This window comes from Mytilus californianus, unplaced genomic scaffold (genome assembly GCF_021869535.1).
Source record: "Mytilus californianus isolate M0D057914Y unplaced genomic scaffold, xbMytCali1.0.p SCAF_2, whole genome shotgun sequence".
NCBI lineage: Eukaryota > Metazoa > Mollusca > Bivalvia > Mytilida > Mytilidae > Mytilus > Mytilus californianus.
In genome coordinates this window covers 116,368,262-116,384,550 of record NW_026262668.1, presented here as the reverse complement: position 1 = coordinate 116,384,550, position 16,289 = coordinate 116,368,262, and the positions used below count along the sequence as shown (strand labels likewise).

At 32.9% G+C, this 16,289-nt stretch overlaps 1 protein-coding gene across 1 annotated transcript in view; it reads right to left on the bottom strand.

Annotated features, from left to right (window-relative positions):
- LOC127730828 (cyclin-dependent kinase 9-like) overlaps nucleotides 1–16,289 on the bottom strand; it is a 43,421-nt gene that overhangs the window by 26,846 nt on the left and 286 nt on the right. The window contains exon 2 of the mRNA XM_052239432.1: nucleotides 304–388. Within this exon, the coding sequence (XP_052095392.1) occupies nucleotides 304–388 (85 nt within the window). The remainder of the gene's footprint in view (nucleotides 1–303; nucleotides 389–16,289) is intronic.

The following is a 16,289-nucleotide window of genomic DNA, read 5'->3' as shown; positions in this document are numbered from 1 at the left end:
TGAGCTAAAAAGTGAGGGAATCCACTTTGAAACACTTTTAATACACAGCTTGTACCATATTTTATTCAATTTCTTACACAAGCATAAGATACTGATAGAATACTTGTCTTTAATAACTCTAATTTAGTGTCAATTAAATATGTATATTTGATTATTTTTCTGGAAAAATTGTCCTGTAACTCCAAGAATGAATCTCTTTGGTGCCATAATGTGTCCAATAGGAACCCATATATGCTTCTTTATATTACAATTTAGATACATGTATATCCTTATAAATTATATCTTTCATTTACAATAACTTACACCTTCTTTTTCATTTTCCATCAACACTTTTTTCATGGCTACCATTGTCTTTCTATTGCTTTTGTCTCTTGCCTTGAAAACTTCTCTGGAAATAAAAAAGTAAATGAATATGCATATCTCACTCTTTATTTCTTCATATGTAGTTATTATAAAGTAACATTAAGAGTCACCCCTTTGAAATCTGAATAGAAAAGTGTGTATGGAAAGCATAATAAAGGTAGTAAAATAATCCAGCCTAATTTTTAGAAGGATAATATTTACTTCAATATTAACATTGATTCATCATGACAGTTAGTATTATAATCATGACAATATCTAGGTGCTAACCATAGCTCATATGGTCTTTATGATATTTTTTGGCATTTTGCTGACAATTGTCAAATAAAATGTTAAGCTGGGTGCAGCTTGATACAACCGCAGAGGTCGAACTCTGAACAGTTGGGGCAAGTATGGACACTACATTCAAGCTTGATACAGCTCTGAATTTGGATTGCGATTAATTATTTGACACATCATAGGTTTCAGTGGGCCCCTTCTGTCAGAGTGAATATAGTCATAGAACTTAAAACTTTGAAATTGGATCTAAATACACAGTTAGATTCAGCATATCCAAGTACACAAAGAATTTAATTTATTAATTAATGGACCATAATATCTTAGTACACCAAGAATTTTATTTATCTATTTGTTAATGGACATTATAATATACACATGACGTCCTTCTTTCGCTTTGTAAACACTGTGATAAAATTCTCAATATATCTATACTTAGCGCAGAGATGTAGACAATCCACCTACAAAAAATGCCTGGAAAAAAACCCTGTCTAAGGCCATAGACACTTACTGGAAATGATATACAACAGACCTTGCAACTCTGTATAATAGGATAGATTATATTGGCATTGATCAATATGACATTGGAACTCCCCCATCCAGTATTAACTAGTCAACTAGAAATGTTGCAAGACTACCGGTGAAACTTAACTTATGACTGGAACCTACAAACTACAGAGTACGAGAACAGCTTTCAACCAGAATCAAGAAGACCCAACATGCCAGCTTTGAAATGAAGAGACAGAAACACATGAGCACTTTCTCATAAGATGCAATGCTTTGTCACCTATACGCATGTCATTCTTGCCTGAATACCAAAATCTTCTTGAAATTTCTGTGTGTACTACGGTAAATGTTCCACCAAGGACAATACTACAGTAGATACACTAAGTATATTGAACCCGAGTGCTGTATTCTGTGGTTGTGGTTGTAACTGTACTCACAAGCGAAACCTGCTAGAACACCTTAGCTGTAGATTGTGTTTTTCTTTGAACGTGGGCAGAAATACCATTCTTACCTAGTAGCAAGAGAAAGGGATTAAGGGCAGCCACCCCTCTGTAAAATATTGTTCCTAAACAAAAACATTATTAAATAGAACAATTGTAAATTATATCCTACTCCGTTTATTGGGGGTGGTCCTATATAGGACGGATCTACTAAAAGACAAGACAAGACAATGGCTATTACAATACACCTCCCACATAAATCCACATGTATGGTAACCTATGTGCAACTTGCCGATTTTGCAGTGTTAAAAATTGCAATTGAAAAAAAAATACATAACCTTTATTCTTATTCTTATGCATAACAAAAAGAATAATGTATTAGAGCTCAAAAAAATGTACAAAATCAAAATAAAATAAATCTCCGTGAAATTCCATTAATGCTTTTGGTGCATTAAAGTCATTTCAAAACATGACGTCATACAAATGAAAACACCATAGCTGAAGGTTTTTCCTTTGCCTGAACCCTCCAAATTCGGATTATATTGCATGAAAATGGAGTTTTTAGGTAGGTGTTGTTTTATTTTACTATTTTATTGCATTATTAGCACATTTACTGATTTCAGCAAGTCAACATGGCAGCTCCTTAGTTACGAAATGTCAACTGTAGATTTGACGGTAGCTTACGCGAAATAAATGTAAATTAAAAATGACAATTGTTGGGGTTAAGAATTAAAAGAATTAAACACATTTTTTTCAAGCGGTTATTTAAGAAACAATTCATGCAAGCTATAGATTAGTTGGACATTTTAAGCTTTATCTAACAGTGGGTAAAATAGAACAGCTACACACACGGCATACCCACCCTCGCTTCAGTTTTTAAATGAACGTATTTGCCCTATTAGAATTGAAATAATTCATGGAAGCCATAGATTTGTTGGAAATTTACACATGGCCTGGGCCATGTGTAAATTTCCAACAAATCTATGGCTTCCATGAATTATTTCTTAAATATTAGCTAAGTTTTTAAAGGGGTTTCGCTTCATAAAAAAATAAAATGCTCCGCAGGGCGCAGCTTGATACGACCGCAGAGGTCGAACCCTGAACAGTTGGGTCAAGTATGGACACAACATTCAAGCTTGATACAGCTCTGAATTTGGATTGTGATTAAATATTTGACACAGCATAGGTTTCTGACACAGAATGAATGTGGTCTAAGAACTTAAAAATTTTAAATTGGACATTCACCTATTATGGTCCAATATCCAAAATCTAAATACATGGTTAGATTCAGCATATCAAAGAACCCCAAGAATTCAATTTTTGATGAAATCAAACAAAGTTTAATTTTGGACCCTTTTGACCTCAATGTGGACAAAGTTGATAACGGGGCCCAAAAATCAAAAATCTAAATACATGGTTAGATTCAGCATATCAAAGAACCCCATATATTCAATTTTTGTTGAAATCAAACAAAGTTTAATTTTGGACCCAGATTTGGACCAACTTAAAAACTGGGCCCATAATCAAAAATCTAAATACATGTTTAGATTCAGCATATCAAAGAACCCTAAGAATTCAATTTTTGTTAAAATCAAACTTAGTTTAATTTTGGACCCTTTGGACCTTAATGTAGACCAATTTGAAAACGGAACCAAAAATTAAGAATCTAAATACACGGCTAGATTCGGCATATCAAAGAACCCCAATAATTCAATTTTTGATGAAATCAAACAAAGTTTAATTTTGGACCCTTTGGACCTCAATGTGGACCAATTTAAAACGGGGCCCAAAATCCAAAAACTTAATACACGGTTAGATTCAGCATATTAAAGAACCCCAAGAATTCAAGAATGAAACCCCATTGAAATTGGTCAAGAAATAAGTAATTTATACGAAGTATCTTCTTTTGCACAATACTATGCAATTAAATATTTCTTGTTATTGCGCAATACTGTGCAATTGAAGATTTCTTGCTATTGCGCAATACTGTGCAATTGAAGATTTCTTGCTATTGTGCAATACTGTGCAATTGAAAATTTCTTGCTATTGCACAATACTTATTATATAATAATTTACACATCCTGTTTGGTGTGTATCTCCTACCATATCATTATTATTTGCTTTTAAATATAAATCAGAAATAACCAACTTAAAATGGAAAATTTTAAAAGAAAAAAAAAAGGAAAAAAAGAAAAAAAAGGAAAAAAAATAAAAATCTCCCCCCCCCCCCCAAATTTTTTGAACCCCCTTATGATTCATCACCCCCAAACTCAATCCCAGCCTTCCCTTTGTGGTATGGTACCTTGCAGTACAATTTCAGAGAGATCCATACACTTGAACACAAGTTATTGTCTGGAAACTAGAAAAATTCGTAAGGGTTCCGCGGAACCTAGTATCTCGCCTACTTTTTCTGTTAATCACAGGCTCAACAAAAATGAGGAAGTAAATCAATAAAAATATTCCTCTTGATACTATCTTTTGATTGTAAGAAGCTTCTGTCCAAGTTTGGTAAAAATCCAGGATAGTTTATGAATCTAATAAATGTTTAAAAACTTTAACTGCAGACTGAATGTAATGTTAACTGGAAGAAAACAAAATTTCCTTCTAGATACTAGCATTTGATCATAAACAAGCTTCTGTCCAAGTTTGGTACAAATCCAAAATAGTATAAGAAAGTTATTAAAATTTTAAAAACTTTAACCACAGAGTGAATGTGTTGTTTCCTGGCAGAAAATCTAAGTCCATTTAAAAGTAAAAAATGGAAAAAATGGATTTATTTTTTTTACAAAATTTCCTTCTAGATACTATCTTTTGATCATAAACAAGCTTCTGTCCAAGTCTGGTACAAATCCAAAATATTATAAGAAAGTTATTAAAATTTTAAAAACTTTAACCACAGAGTGAATGTGTTGTTTCCTGGCAGAAAATCTTAGTCCATTTAAAAGTAAAATAAGGAAAAAATGGATTTATTTTTTTACAAAATTTACTTCTGGATACTATCTTATGATCATAAACAAGCTTCTGTCCAAGTTTGGTAGAAATCAAGGAGAGTTTAAGAAAGTTATTAAAATTTCAAAAACTTTTAACCACAGAGTGAATATTTGTGGACGCCGCCGACGACGATGGAATGTAGGATCGCTATGTCTCGCTTTTTCGACTAAAGTCGAAGGCTCCACAAAAATGCTTATTTTTGGCCCCTTATTCCTAAACGTTTAGGGCAATTACCCCCAAACTCAATTCCAGCTTCTCCTTTGTGATATGGAACCTTGTAGTACAATTTCAGAAAGATTCATACACTTTCACACAAGTTATTGTCATGAAACTAGAAAAATGCTTGTTTTTTGCCCCTTTTTTGGCCCCTAATTCCTAATATTTTGAGGCAATTACCCCCAAAATCAATCCCAGCATTCCCTTTGTGATATGGAACCTTGTGGTACAATGTCAGAGAGATCCATACACTAACACACAAGTTATGTCTGGAAGTTACAAAAATGCTTATTTTTGGCCCCTTTTTGGCCCCTAATTCCTTAACTGTTAATACCATAACCCCCAAAATCAATCCCAACCTTCCTTTTGTGGTATTGAACCTTATGGTAAAATTTCATAGAGATCCATTCACTTAAACTAAAGTTAGAGTGCGAAAACCAATGTGTCTTCGGACGACGCCGGACGACGCCAGACGACGACGACGCTAACGTCATACTAAAATATGACCGCAAAAATTTTTGCAGTCGTATAAAAAATAACATTCTGAAATTAATTTATACAAAATAACAAACAAACCTAAGTTCTTTAAAAAATTTACAAAAAAATGAAAAAAACAATTTCCAAAATATCATTCATCATTAATATAGTGTCTTTAAAAAATCTATAAAACTTATCTTTTTTCAAAATATCTATTAAAAGAACAGAGTTCCAATGTCCCCGCGTTGCACATATATTATCTATCCAGGGTACAAGGGCAATAACTAAAATAAATGTGGAATGTGTCCATGGGACAAAGATGATGCCCCCGCTTGCACATCATATAAAGATATAAAGGGACATAACTGAAGAACCGTAAAAGTGACGCTACTCAAATTTGTACTTGATCTGAGTTTTGTGGTAATAAGCAATGTGTATAAGTTTCATAACCTTTGTTTGAGGCAAACTAAAGTTAGAGAACGGAAACCAATTTTGGGATGTATGGATGTACGTACGTACGTACGTACATACAGACGGACGGACAAGGGTCAAACTTTATGCCCCCTCCGCTTTAAAACTTTTTATTAATATTTTAGAGGAATGAAGGCTTCAGAGCAAATGCAATGTGATGTCCATTATATTTAATATTTCTGAAGGGCATAACTCTTTAAAAATATTTGATCAGAACTTATTTTCAAAAGTGTCAAACTGAAAGACATTGCTAATATAAACCTATGATATAAATTTCATAAAATTCTGGTAAGAATTGTACACATGAGAATGCTGACAATGTAATTTTCCATATAATCAATATTTCCAACGGGCATAACTCTTTTAGAAATTATTGATCGTCACCAATTTTCAAATTGTCAAAGACATTGCTAATATAAACCTATGATATAAGTTTTATTAAAAATCTGGCAAGAATTGTACTAGTGAGAGCGCTAACAAGACCCTATGCCCAGTATTTCAATGTCCCCTGCAACGCCTTGTGCAGGGGACAATAATGAACAGTAAATTTCAAACTATATTTAAACATATGAAGAATATGATGCTATATCTATTTTTAACTATGACTCATATTAAAATTTCTATCAATTGTACAATACAGCTCTGAATTTGGATTCTGATTAAATACTTGATATAGCATAGTTTCTGACACAGAATGAATGTAGTCTATGTACTTAAATAATTTAAAATTGTACATTTACAAATCATGGTCCAATATCCAAATTCTAAATACAGGGTTGGAATCAGCATATCAAAAAACCCCAAGAATTCAATTTTTGAAGAAATCCAACAAAGTTTAATTTTGGACCCTTTGGACCTTAATGTGGACCAATTTGATAACAGGACCCAAAATCAAAATCTAAATACACACATAAATTTAGCATATCAAAGAACCCATGGTATAACACCTTGTGGCACAATTAAATAGCAATCTATAGACTTATACCCAAGTTATTGTCTGGAAACCAGAAAGTCCTAGTTTTTTGGACCCTAATTCCTAAACGTTTTCAGCCCTCAAAATCAATCCCAACCTTCCTTTTGAAGTATGGAACCTTGTGGTAACATTTAATAAAGCAGTGGCGTAGCTACCTAAGGTTCGACTAGGCACATGCCTATACATAAATTTGCCAATTAGAGGTTCCAGATCTAACACTTTAACATTCTACACAGAAGACAGGTGCTATGTTTTCAATATGATTGGCATTTTTTCTTAATCATGTAAGTATTTATCAGAATCTGACCCGCACATAAAATATGAATATGCCTCGGTTAAAATGAAATCATTTTTTTCCCCAATTAATGTGCTGCTAAACTGTGCTTGTTATTTTATTTAGAAATCCGTTTGGTTGCACATCTTTGTCAAACAATCATTATCATGTTAACAAAATAAAATTTGAAGTATGTCTAGGGCCTTTTACGTCTTCAATTATTTGTCCATTGCTATTATATATGCGATCATTGCAACTGTCCAATAGACAACTGTGTGTGAATGGGTGTAGTCTATTTAACGTATATAAAACTTGTTTAACCCCGCCCATTCTACACATATACCTGTCAGAAATAATTAATAATTATTAATTAAAGATTTATTTAATGTCGGGTATACATATAACCAAGGAATTGTATATTTAAAAGGAATGGATACGCAGCCAACTGCAAAGAGTATGATGCATCTCTGTTTTGGATGATGTGTTTATTACACCCTGTACTTCTAACTGGCTAATAACTTGTCTTGCAATAGTTATTAAACTTGGCAATTTATTCTGACGACATTTGTCAAACTTTACTAGCAGTCACTGGTATAGAATATAATATGTACTAAAAGAGTGACTTACAAATGTATGCATTTTGTGTTGTAGACTTTTAATTGGGTAGAAATGTTTTTTCCCCCCAAGTAAATAATTACCATTGTTTTCAAAATGTCATATTGGGAACCCGTACGCAAAAACGCAGTTGCGTACACATCGAAAATTATTCTCTTTAAAAAAAAGGTCCAAAATTTGTTCGTCAAGCATGCCTAAACTAAAATTCAACTCAAGCTACGCCCCTGTAAAGATCCATACTCTTAAACCATTGCCGTAACGTCAGCCTATTCGTTCAGCGTGGTTTCTTTTTCTAGAATCAATGCTTCCTAAATCTGTCGCTGAAATGGACTCACCAAATTATATTCAAATGTTTCTTTTAAGTACTGGTACCTAATTTCATTAAGTTTGAATTGGCTAATTAACTATTTTCTGTTCACTAATGGAATTAAGTTAAAAACTTACCTTTAACTTTTCTGTTTTTCTTATTTTGTATGTTATTGTGGATATTTTTGTAATAATAGCTGGTTTTCCTGTTTATTTTTGAAGTATTATTGGCTATTTCACGTATTTGAAAAGAAAATGATTATATACAAATTTGTCTATTTTTGTTTTATAAATAAAGTATGATTTCATCTGTTTTACTACATATCTTTACAAATGTATATTCGCAAATCCCTATTCGAGTAAATCGTGATGTGCCTAGAATTAGATTTCTTGCTAGAAATTTTGTTAACATACTTATTATATATATATTTAGAAATACATGTAAGCTCTCATATGTCTCATTTTGTAATATTCAGATGCATAACAACTAAAGACAGACGTGTTATGTTATATTTGTACATCTCTAACCAATTAATTGTGAACTTTGATTTATTAATGTATTGTTTGAACATGATAACATGGTTATTTAAACTGACTTACATTAATACCTTCTAATTAAGAAAAGGCTTTAATTTTTACAAGATATCAACACACTAGTTTAAGTTAGAGACACAATGGATAAGCATGTTTTATGAAAAACAAACCATTTGCCCTCCAGGCACATGGTTTCATTTTCAAGAATCAATGCTGATCCATTGTATCTATAATACTTAGGGAAAGACCATTTAACTTCAAGGGGGGTTATGGTTTTTTCCTAAAAAAATAATCGGATCCCCAATTAGATGAAAAAAATATTGTGGTCAATTCGAACAATGACCAAAAAAAATTATTCTGAATCCAGAAAATCCCCATACCTTATAGTGTAAAATTTTCTGACTCAGACAAAAAACCATAACCTCCCCCTTGAAGTTAAATGGTTGCTCCCTTATACACAAGTTATTGTCCTGAAACAAGAAATGCTTGTTTTTGGCACCTAATTACTAAACAGCTACGACAATAACCCCTAAATCAATCCCAACCTTCCAATTGTGGTATAGAACCTTGTGCTAAAATTTCATAGAGATCCATACACTTATACTCAAGTTATTGTCTGTGAACCAAAATGTCTTCGACGACGTGGCAGATATTGCCATCACAATATATGAACGCAAAAATTTTGTGGTCATATTAAAAACAGCGAGTTTTTTTAATGAAATCAGCTCTTACTGGAATTATGTTTTCATTGTTCTTTGAATTAACATCAGGACAAATGTCCAAATCTAATGTTATATTTCCTGTGATAATGTATATATTTTGTATAAGATTTTCTCTTTCGTACATTAGAGAATGTTCCTGCCAAAGGTTGTGGTTCTCTATGGGCACACCAGATTCCCCCTACGATAGAAATTTACCACCACAAAAATAGCACAATAGTGCTGATAGTGACGTTAAAACACCAATCAATCAATTATTTGAGAATGCAATGTTCAACATCTCCTTCTATTTGACCACAGTCTGGCACAGAACTGTGAGGATAAATTAAATGTTAATATGAATTTTGTTTTGAGTATCCAGTTCTTAAGTTATTCATCATGCTGTATATGTACTCTTGTTCAAGAAATGACAATAAATATAACACGGTACCTCGAATGACCTAATGACATCGTCATTATAAGAATGACACTCGGAATGACACCTGAAATTTTTATATTAGCACATATTGGTGACTTTTAAACATTGATTGATAAATAATATTACATTATAAGTGTATTTTATAACTTAAAAATGATTTATAGAAGCAGGTAAGTTCATAAAGATCATTATAAATTAAGTGTATACATCCAACATGGCGACCAAGGAAATTACAATGGGAAGACTAAAAGAATGATAGCATATGCTTTCAAAGGGAATTGCTATGAAAATAAAGTATTAATTAGGGTATTGACCAATAATAGTTTTTCAGCGAAGGTTCGACACCGTAATATTTTTATCAACAAACGGATTACGACTCATTTTTAAGAGAGATGGAGCTTACCGCTTAGTTAAAAGAGTAAACAAGAAGAAAGTTTATGTTCCAATGGACCCACAACCAACTCTGGAGAACGTGTTCAAGCTTAGTCGATGTTATGCAACATTGAAGAAAGATTGTAATTATAAAAAGAGAGTTTCTTGGTTAGGACAAGGCGCAAAGGAAAGTGTTGCTGTAGTAGAATATATAGGAAAGTTTCCAGAATTACCACCTCATGGTAATTCAAAATCAGTTGAAGAATATTTAAGAACACCCTCAAGCGTTATGACCGAGATGTCCGATATGTTCCGTAAAGACAGACCGCTGAATGTTTATACAACAAGCTCACGAACAAATGTGAGGTGACAAGTTGACCGAGTAACAGGAAGCAAGTGCACGACAAGAACTAAAATGATAAGAAAATACAAGTGAATACAAGATCTAGGCCATTCTGTAAGTCGTGGAAATATCGCCGATCACATAAACGAAATTGACAGGATGCTAGCCGGTGATAAAGACAATATTGTCTGATCCATCATACGAGAAAAGGGGAAGGCACCGTGCCTGATCCTTTATTCCGAATCTCAACTAGAAGACCTCAAACATATGTGTTGTTCCGGACTATCCATCGTATGAGTAGACAAGACCTTTAATCTGTGTGATATGCATGTGACAGTATCTTGTTACAAGCAGATGGCCGTTGTTATGGAGAAGACAAAAGAACCGCTGTTTTTTATGGGTTCGATTTATATTCATGACAACAGCGACTTCGACATCTTTAGCAATTTTTTCAACCATCTTAGAGTAAAATTAATCGAAGCTGACACAGAACAACTTTTTTTTGGTACAAAGAAGCAGGATTAGTGAAATCTATTAAAACAGCATTCCCTGAATCTGGACACATTCTTTGTATTCAACATTTAAAGGGTAACATTAAACAGAAAATGATAGACGATGGAATCGACAAAAAAGATAGAGAGTCCATACTAGACAGCATCTTCGGTGACCAAGGACTAGTACATTCCAATGACGACATTTGTTTTGATGTGATGTGTGAACAGCTTGAGGACCTGACAAAGGAACTGTCAGCATCATTCCACCGATATTTAGCTACTCGTGTAGCACGTACAATTCGTGATTAATGGGCGGGACCGACACCACCAGGTTACTTTGACAAAGGCTGGACCAACAACAATAGCCTGGCATCCTGACCCAATCTAATACTTCGTCTACTGTGGAGCAGTGAGCCAGGATCCCAGGCTACAACAACAGCGAATCACTGAACCACGTACTTAAATCAGCCATAAACTGGCAATCGAAACCGTTACTGGACTTGATAGTGATTATTAAGGAATTCGTGGAAACCCAATTCAAGGACTTGCAGCGTGCTTTGGTGTCCAGGGGCCAGTACTGTGTGGCCGATTCACATAAACATTTCGAGATAACAGCAACATCATGGGAAAATTTTTTATGCCCCCGCCGTAGCGGTGGGGGCATTAAGTTTTACCCTTGTCCGGCTGTACGTACGTACGTCCGTCCATACGTCCCATAATTGGTTTCCGTTCTCTAACTTGAGTTTGCCTCAATCAAATGTTATGAAACTTATACACAATGCTTATTACCACAAAACACAGATCAAGTTTGAATTTTGGTGGCGTCACTTTAACCGTTCTAGAGTTATGTCCCTTTATAAATGGAATAAAATGCTTCGCTGGGGCGCAGCTTGATACGACCGCAGAGGTCGAACCCTGAACAGTTGGGGCAAGTATGGACACAAAATTCAAGCTTGATACAGCTATGACTTTGGATTGTCATTAAATATTTGACACAGCATAGGTTTCTGACACAGGATGAATGTGGTGTAAGAACTGGAAAAAATTTAATTTACCTATTATGGTGGAATATCCATAAACTAAATTGTTTGTTAATTTCAATATATCAAAGAATATGTAGAATTCAATGTTTGATGTAATGTAATAAAGTTGAAATTTGGACCGTTTTTGTTCAATGTGGACCAATTTGGTAACATGTATAAATAATCAAAAATCTAAATACATGGGAGCCCATTTAAATACATCATAAAGGTATTAAAATAGAAAGTGACATCATAGTCATGGCTAAAAATAAACAAAAATCCTTAATCAGCAACATTTAAAGTAATATCTAAAAATAAAATTCCTTTGTAACCATAAAAGCCCATTTAAATACATCATAAAGATATTAAAATAGAAAATGACATCATAGTCATGGCTAAACATAGCAAAAAACCCTTAATCAGCATCATTTAACAGTAATATCTAAAAATGGAAATTACATCATAAAGGTATTAAAATAGAAAATGACATCATAGTCATGGCTAAAAATAAACAAAATCCTTAATCAGCATCAGCAACATTTTATAGTAATATCTAAAAATAAAATTCCTTTGTAACCATAAAAGCCCATTTAAATACATCATAACAGATATTAAAATAGAAAATGACATCATAGTCATGGCTAAACATAGCAAAAACCTTAATCAGCATCATTTAACAGTAATATCTAAAAATAAAAATTTCTTTGCAACCATAAAAGTAAAATAGAAAATGACATCATAATCATAGCTAAAAATAAACAAAATTTTTATTATTGGCAAATTTTAAATGGAGTTTATTATACTAAAACAATAAATTTGCAACCATAAACATGATAAAACTCCATTTAAACACATCATAAAAGTATTAAATAATTCAACTACATCATAAGGCTATAAAAATAGAAAATGACTTCATAGTCAAGGCTAAAGGTAAACAAAAAACCTTCATCAGCAAAATTTTATATTGGCAAATTTCCAATGAAGTTTATTACACTAAAATTGTTGGCAAATTTCCAATGCATTTATTAACAATAAAGTTATTGGCAAATTTCCAATTTACATAATTTAAAAGCAGTGTAGATGAGATATTTAAATGAGTTTGAATTACCAACCTTACACTGCTTTTAAATAATGTTCTTTACTCAATTATTTGTCTATTAAAATGGAAACCCTTGTTTTTTAACCTTTTTTCCCCTTATTCCTTAAACATTAGAGCCATAACCACACCCCCCCCCCCCCCCCCAAAGCCAATTATTACTTTCCAATGTAACCTAAATTTCCAATATACATAATTTTAAATTTCAATTCCTCATGATATATAACCGTATCATTATTATTTTCTTTCATATATAAATCTGAAACAACCATCTTTAAATGGAAAATTTTAAAGAAAAAAAAAGGAAAAAAAAAAATCCTACCCCCCACACATTTTTTCAACCCCCTTTTGATTCATCATCCCCCACCTCAATCACAACCTTCAATTTGTGGTATGGTACATTGCAATACAATTTCACAGAGATCCATACACTTGAACACAAGTTTTTGTTGCAAACTAAAAAAAATCCTTATTTTCGACCAATATTTGGCCCCTTATTCATAAATGTTTGAGCAATTAACCCCAAAACTCAATTCCTACTTTCTCTTCGTGATAAAAAATAACTAACTTAAAATGTAAATTTTAAACAAAAAAAAAAGGAAAAAAAAAAATTACCCCTTTTTTGACCCCCCGCCCCCCTTATGATTCATCCCCCCCACCCCCCTTTCCCCCCAAACCAAGCTCAATAACAGCCTTGCCTTTGTGGTATGGTACCTTGTAATACAATTTTAGAGAGATCCATACACTTGAACACAAGTTATTGTCTAGAAACTAAAAAATGCTTATTTTAAACCCCTTTTTAGGCCCCTTATTACTAAACGTTTTGGGCAATTACCACAACACTCAATTCCAGCTTTCCCTTTGTGAAATGGAACCTTGTAGTCAAATTTCAGAAAGATCCATACACTTACACACAAGTTATTGTCATGAAACTAGAAAAATGCTTGTTTTTTGCCCCCTTTTGGCCCCTTATTCCTAAAATTTTGAGGCAATTAACCCCAAAATCAATCCCAGCATTGACCCTTTGTGATATGGAATCTTGTGGTACAATGTCAAAGAGATCCATATGCTAACACACAAGTTATGTCTGGAAGTTACAAAAATGCTTATTTTCGGCCCCTTTTTGGCCCCTAATTCCTTAACTGTTGGTACCATAACCCCCAAAATCAATCCCCACCTTCCTATTGTGGTATTGAACCTTATGGTAAAATTTCATAGAGATCCATTCACTTAAACTAAAGTTAGAGTGCGAAAACCATTGTGTATTCGGACGACGACGACGACGACGCCAACGTCATACCAATATACGACCTCAAAATTTTTTTGCGGTCGTATAAAAATTGCAAAATTTTTAGTTTCCGTTCTCTAACTTTAGTTTGCCTCAACTAACTGTTATGAAACTTATACACAAGGCTTATTACCACAAAAAAAAGATCAAGTTTGAATTTTGGTGGCGTCCCTTAAACCGTTCTAGAGTTATGCCCCTTTATAAATGGAAAAAATTGCAAAATTTTTAGTTTCTTCTTAATATCAAGTTTTTTTTTAAATTGGAGTTATCTTCCTTTGTCCATGATTATAGTTGAATCAACTACAATCAATGCTTTATACAATGCAATGTTTAATTTTGACTTCCACTGATAAAACACAGATCAAGTTGAATTCGTGTAGTGTCACTTTAACCATTAATGAGTTATGCCCCTTTATAAATAGAAAAATTGCTGAATTTTTAGTTTCTGTTCTCTACTTAAGTTAGCCTCAACCAAATGTTATGAGACTTACACACAAAACTCAGATCAAGTTCAAATTTGGGTAGCGTCACTTTTACTGTTCTTCAGTTATGTCCCTTTATAACTATATGATATGCAAGCGGGGGCATCATCTGTGTCCACATGTGGACACTATCCACATTTTTTACAATAAATTCTAAATGAAGTGTTTTTGCAGACTACAACAGGTAAGTCGTGCCTTGTGCAGGATGTCTTAGTAGTTTTAAAAGGGCTTGGTTATTTTCTATATATAAATAAAAAATAAATAATTATTCTAAACAGATATTTTCTTTAAAAGTAGAAGTAGAATTTTTTAATTATAATATTACTTTTTTTAACATATATAATAAAATAAATAGTTATTCTCAGGGTTGGCAAAAACCCAGGTTTTATGACTATTGCCCAGCCCAGTGGAAAATACTGGGAAAACCCAGGTTTTACCAGGTAATACTGGGCAATACTGGGTAATATGAAATACTGGCCTGAATTTTAAAGAGGATTCATTGATTAATCACAAATGCAATACATTAAATACATTAAAGTCGGAGAATTCAATTTGTTTTTTTTAATAAATATAACTAACATGACTAATATTAAGAATTAACAATTCTATGTAAGGAAACTTACTTTTAAACATTTTTTGTTCATTACTAAAAATGTTTACTAAGTTTTAGCATATGTTTATGTACATCACTAATTAATAATTAATTATTCAGATGATATCACAGATTTGCTTATAACATTAATCAGCCTTTTGATTTCTATAAGTGTTCATGGCCTGTTCCCTTTGGGTGTTTATTTAGCAATATGATTGTATAACAATTAGAATTTACAATTCACTTAAACACTGCAATAAAATGCATTTTTCAACTTGGATTTGATATTGAAACAAGGCTTTGAAATTAATAAGGTATCCTGAAACGTCCTAAACTTGTATTCTGCCTACATAGAATTAGTGGAGAAAAGGAAGAAATCGAATTTTCAATCTTCAGGAATGACTCTCAATGGTTATCTGTATAAAATGTATATATTTAGCTATAATACTATTACACTACAAACAAGTCTTAACTATTTAGTGTAAAAATAAGTTTGAAAAATCATATTACCCAGTATTGCCAAGCATTACCTGTTTCTAGGAGTATTGGCCAGCCCGGGAAAACCCGGGCCCAGGTAATACTTTGCCAACCCTGGTTATTCTAAACAGTTAACTATTCGATATTTTCTTTAAAAGGGCAATTTAAAAGGTAACTTAGATATGAATAAATTCAGGGTCTTATTGGGGAGGGTCCCACCCTCACATGGTTCATTGCCTTGTCGTGGCGCGAGGGCTCCACTTTTGTGGTCCAAAATGAACATGTTGAGGGATTGTATGCAATCATTCTTTTAGTCTTCCCATTGTGATTTCCTTGGTAGCCATGTTGGATGTATACACTATATATTTATAATGATCTTTATGAACTTACCTGCTTCAAGGATTTGTATAGTCTCACTATACAAATTCTTGCCTGCTTCTATAAATCATTTTTCAGTTATAAAATACACTTATAACGTAATATTATTTATTAATCAATGTTTAAAAGTCACCAATATGTGCTAATATTAAAATTTTAGGTGTCATT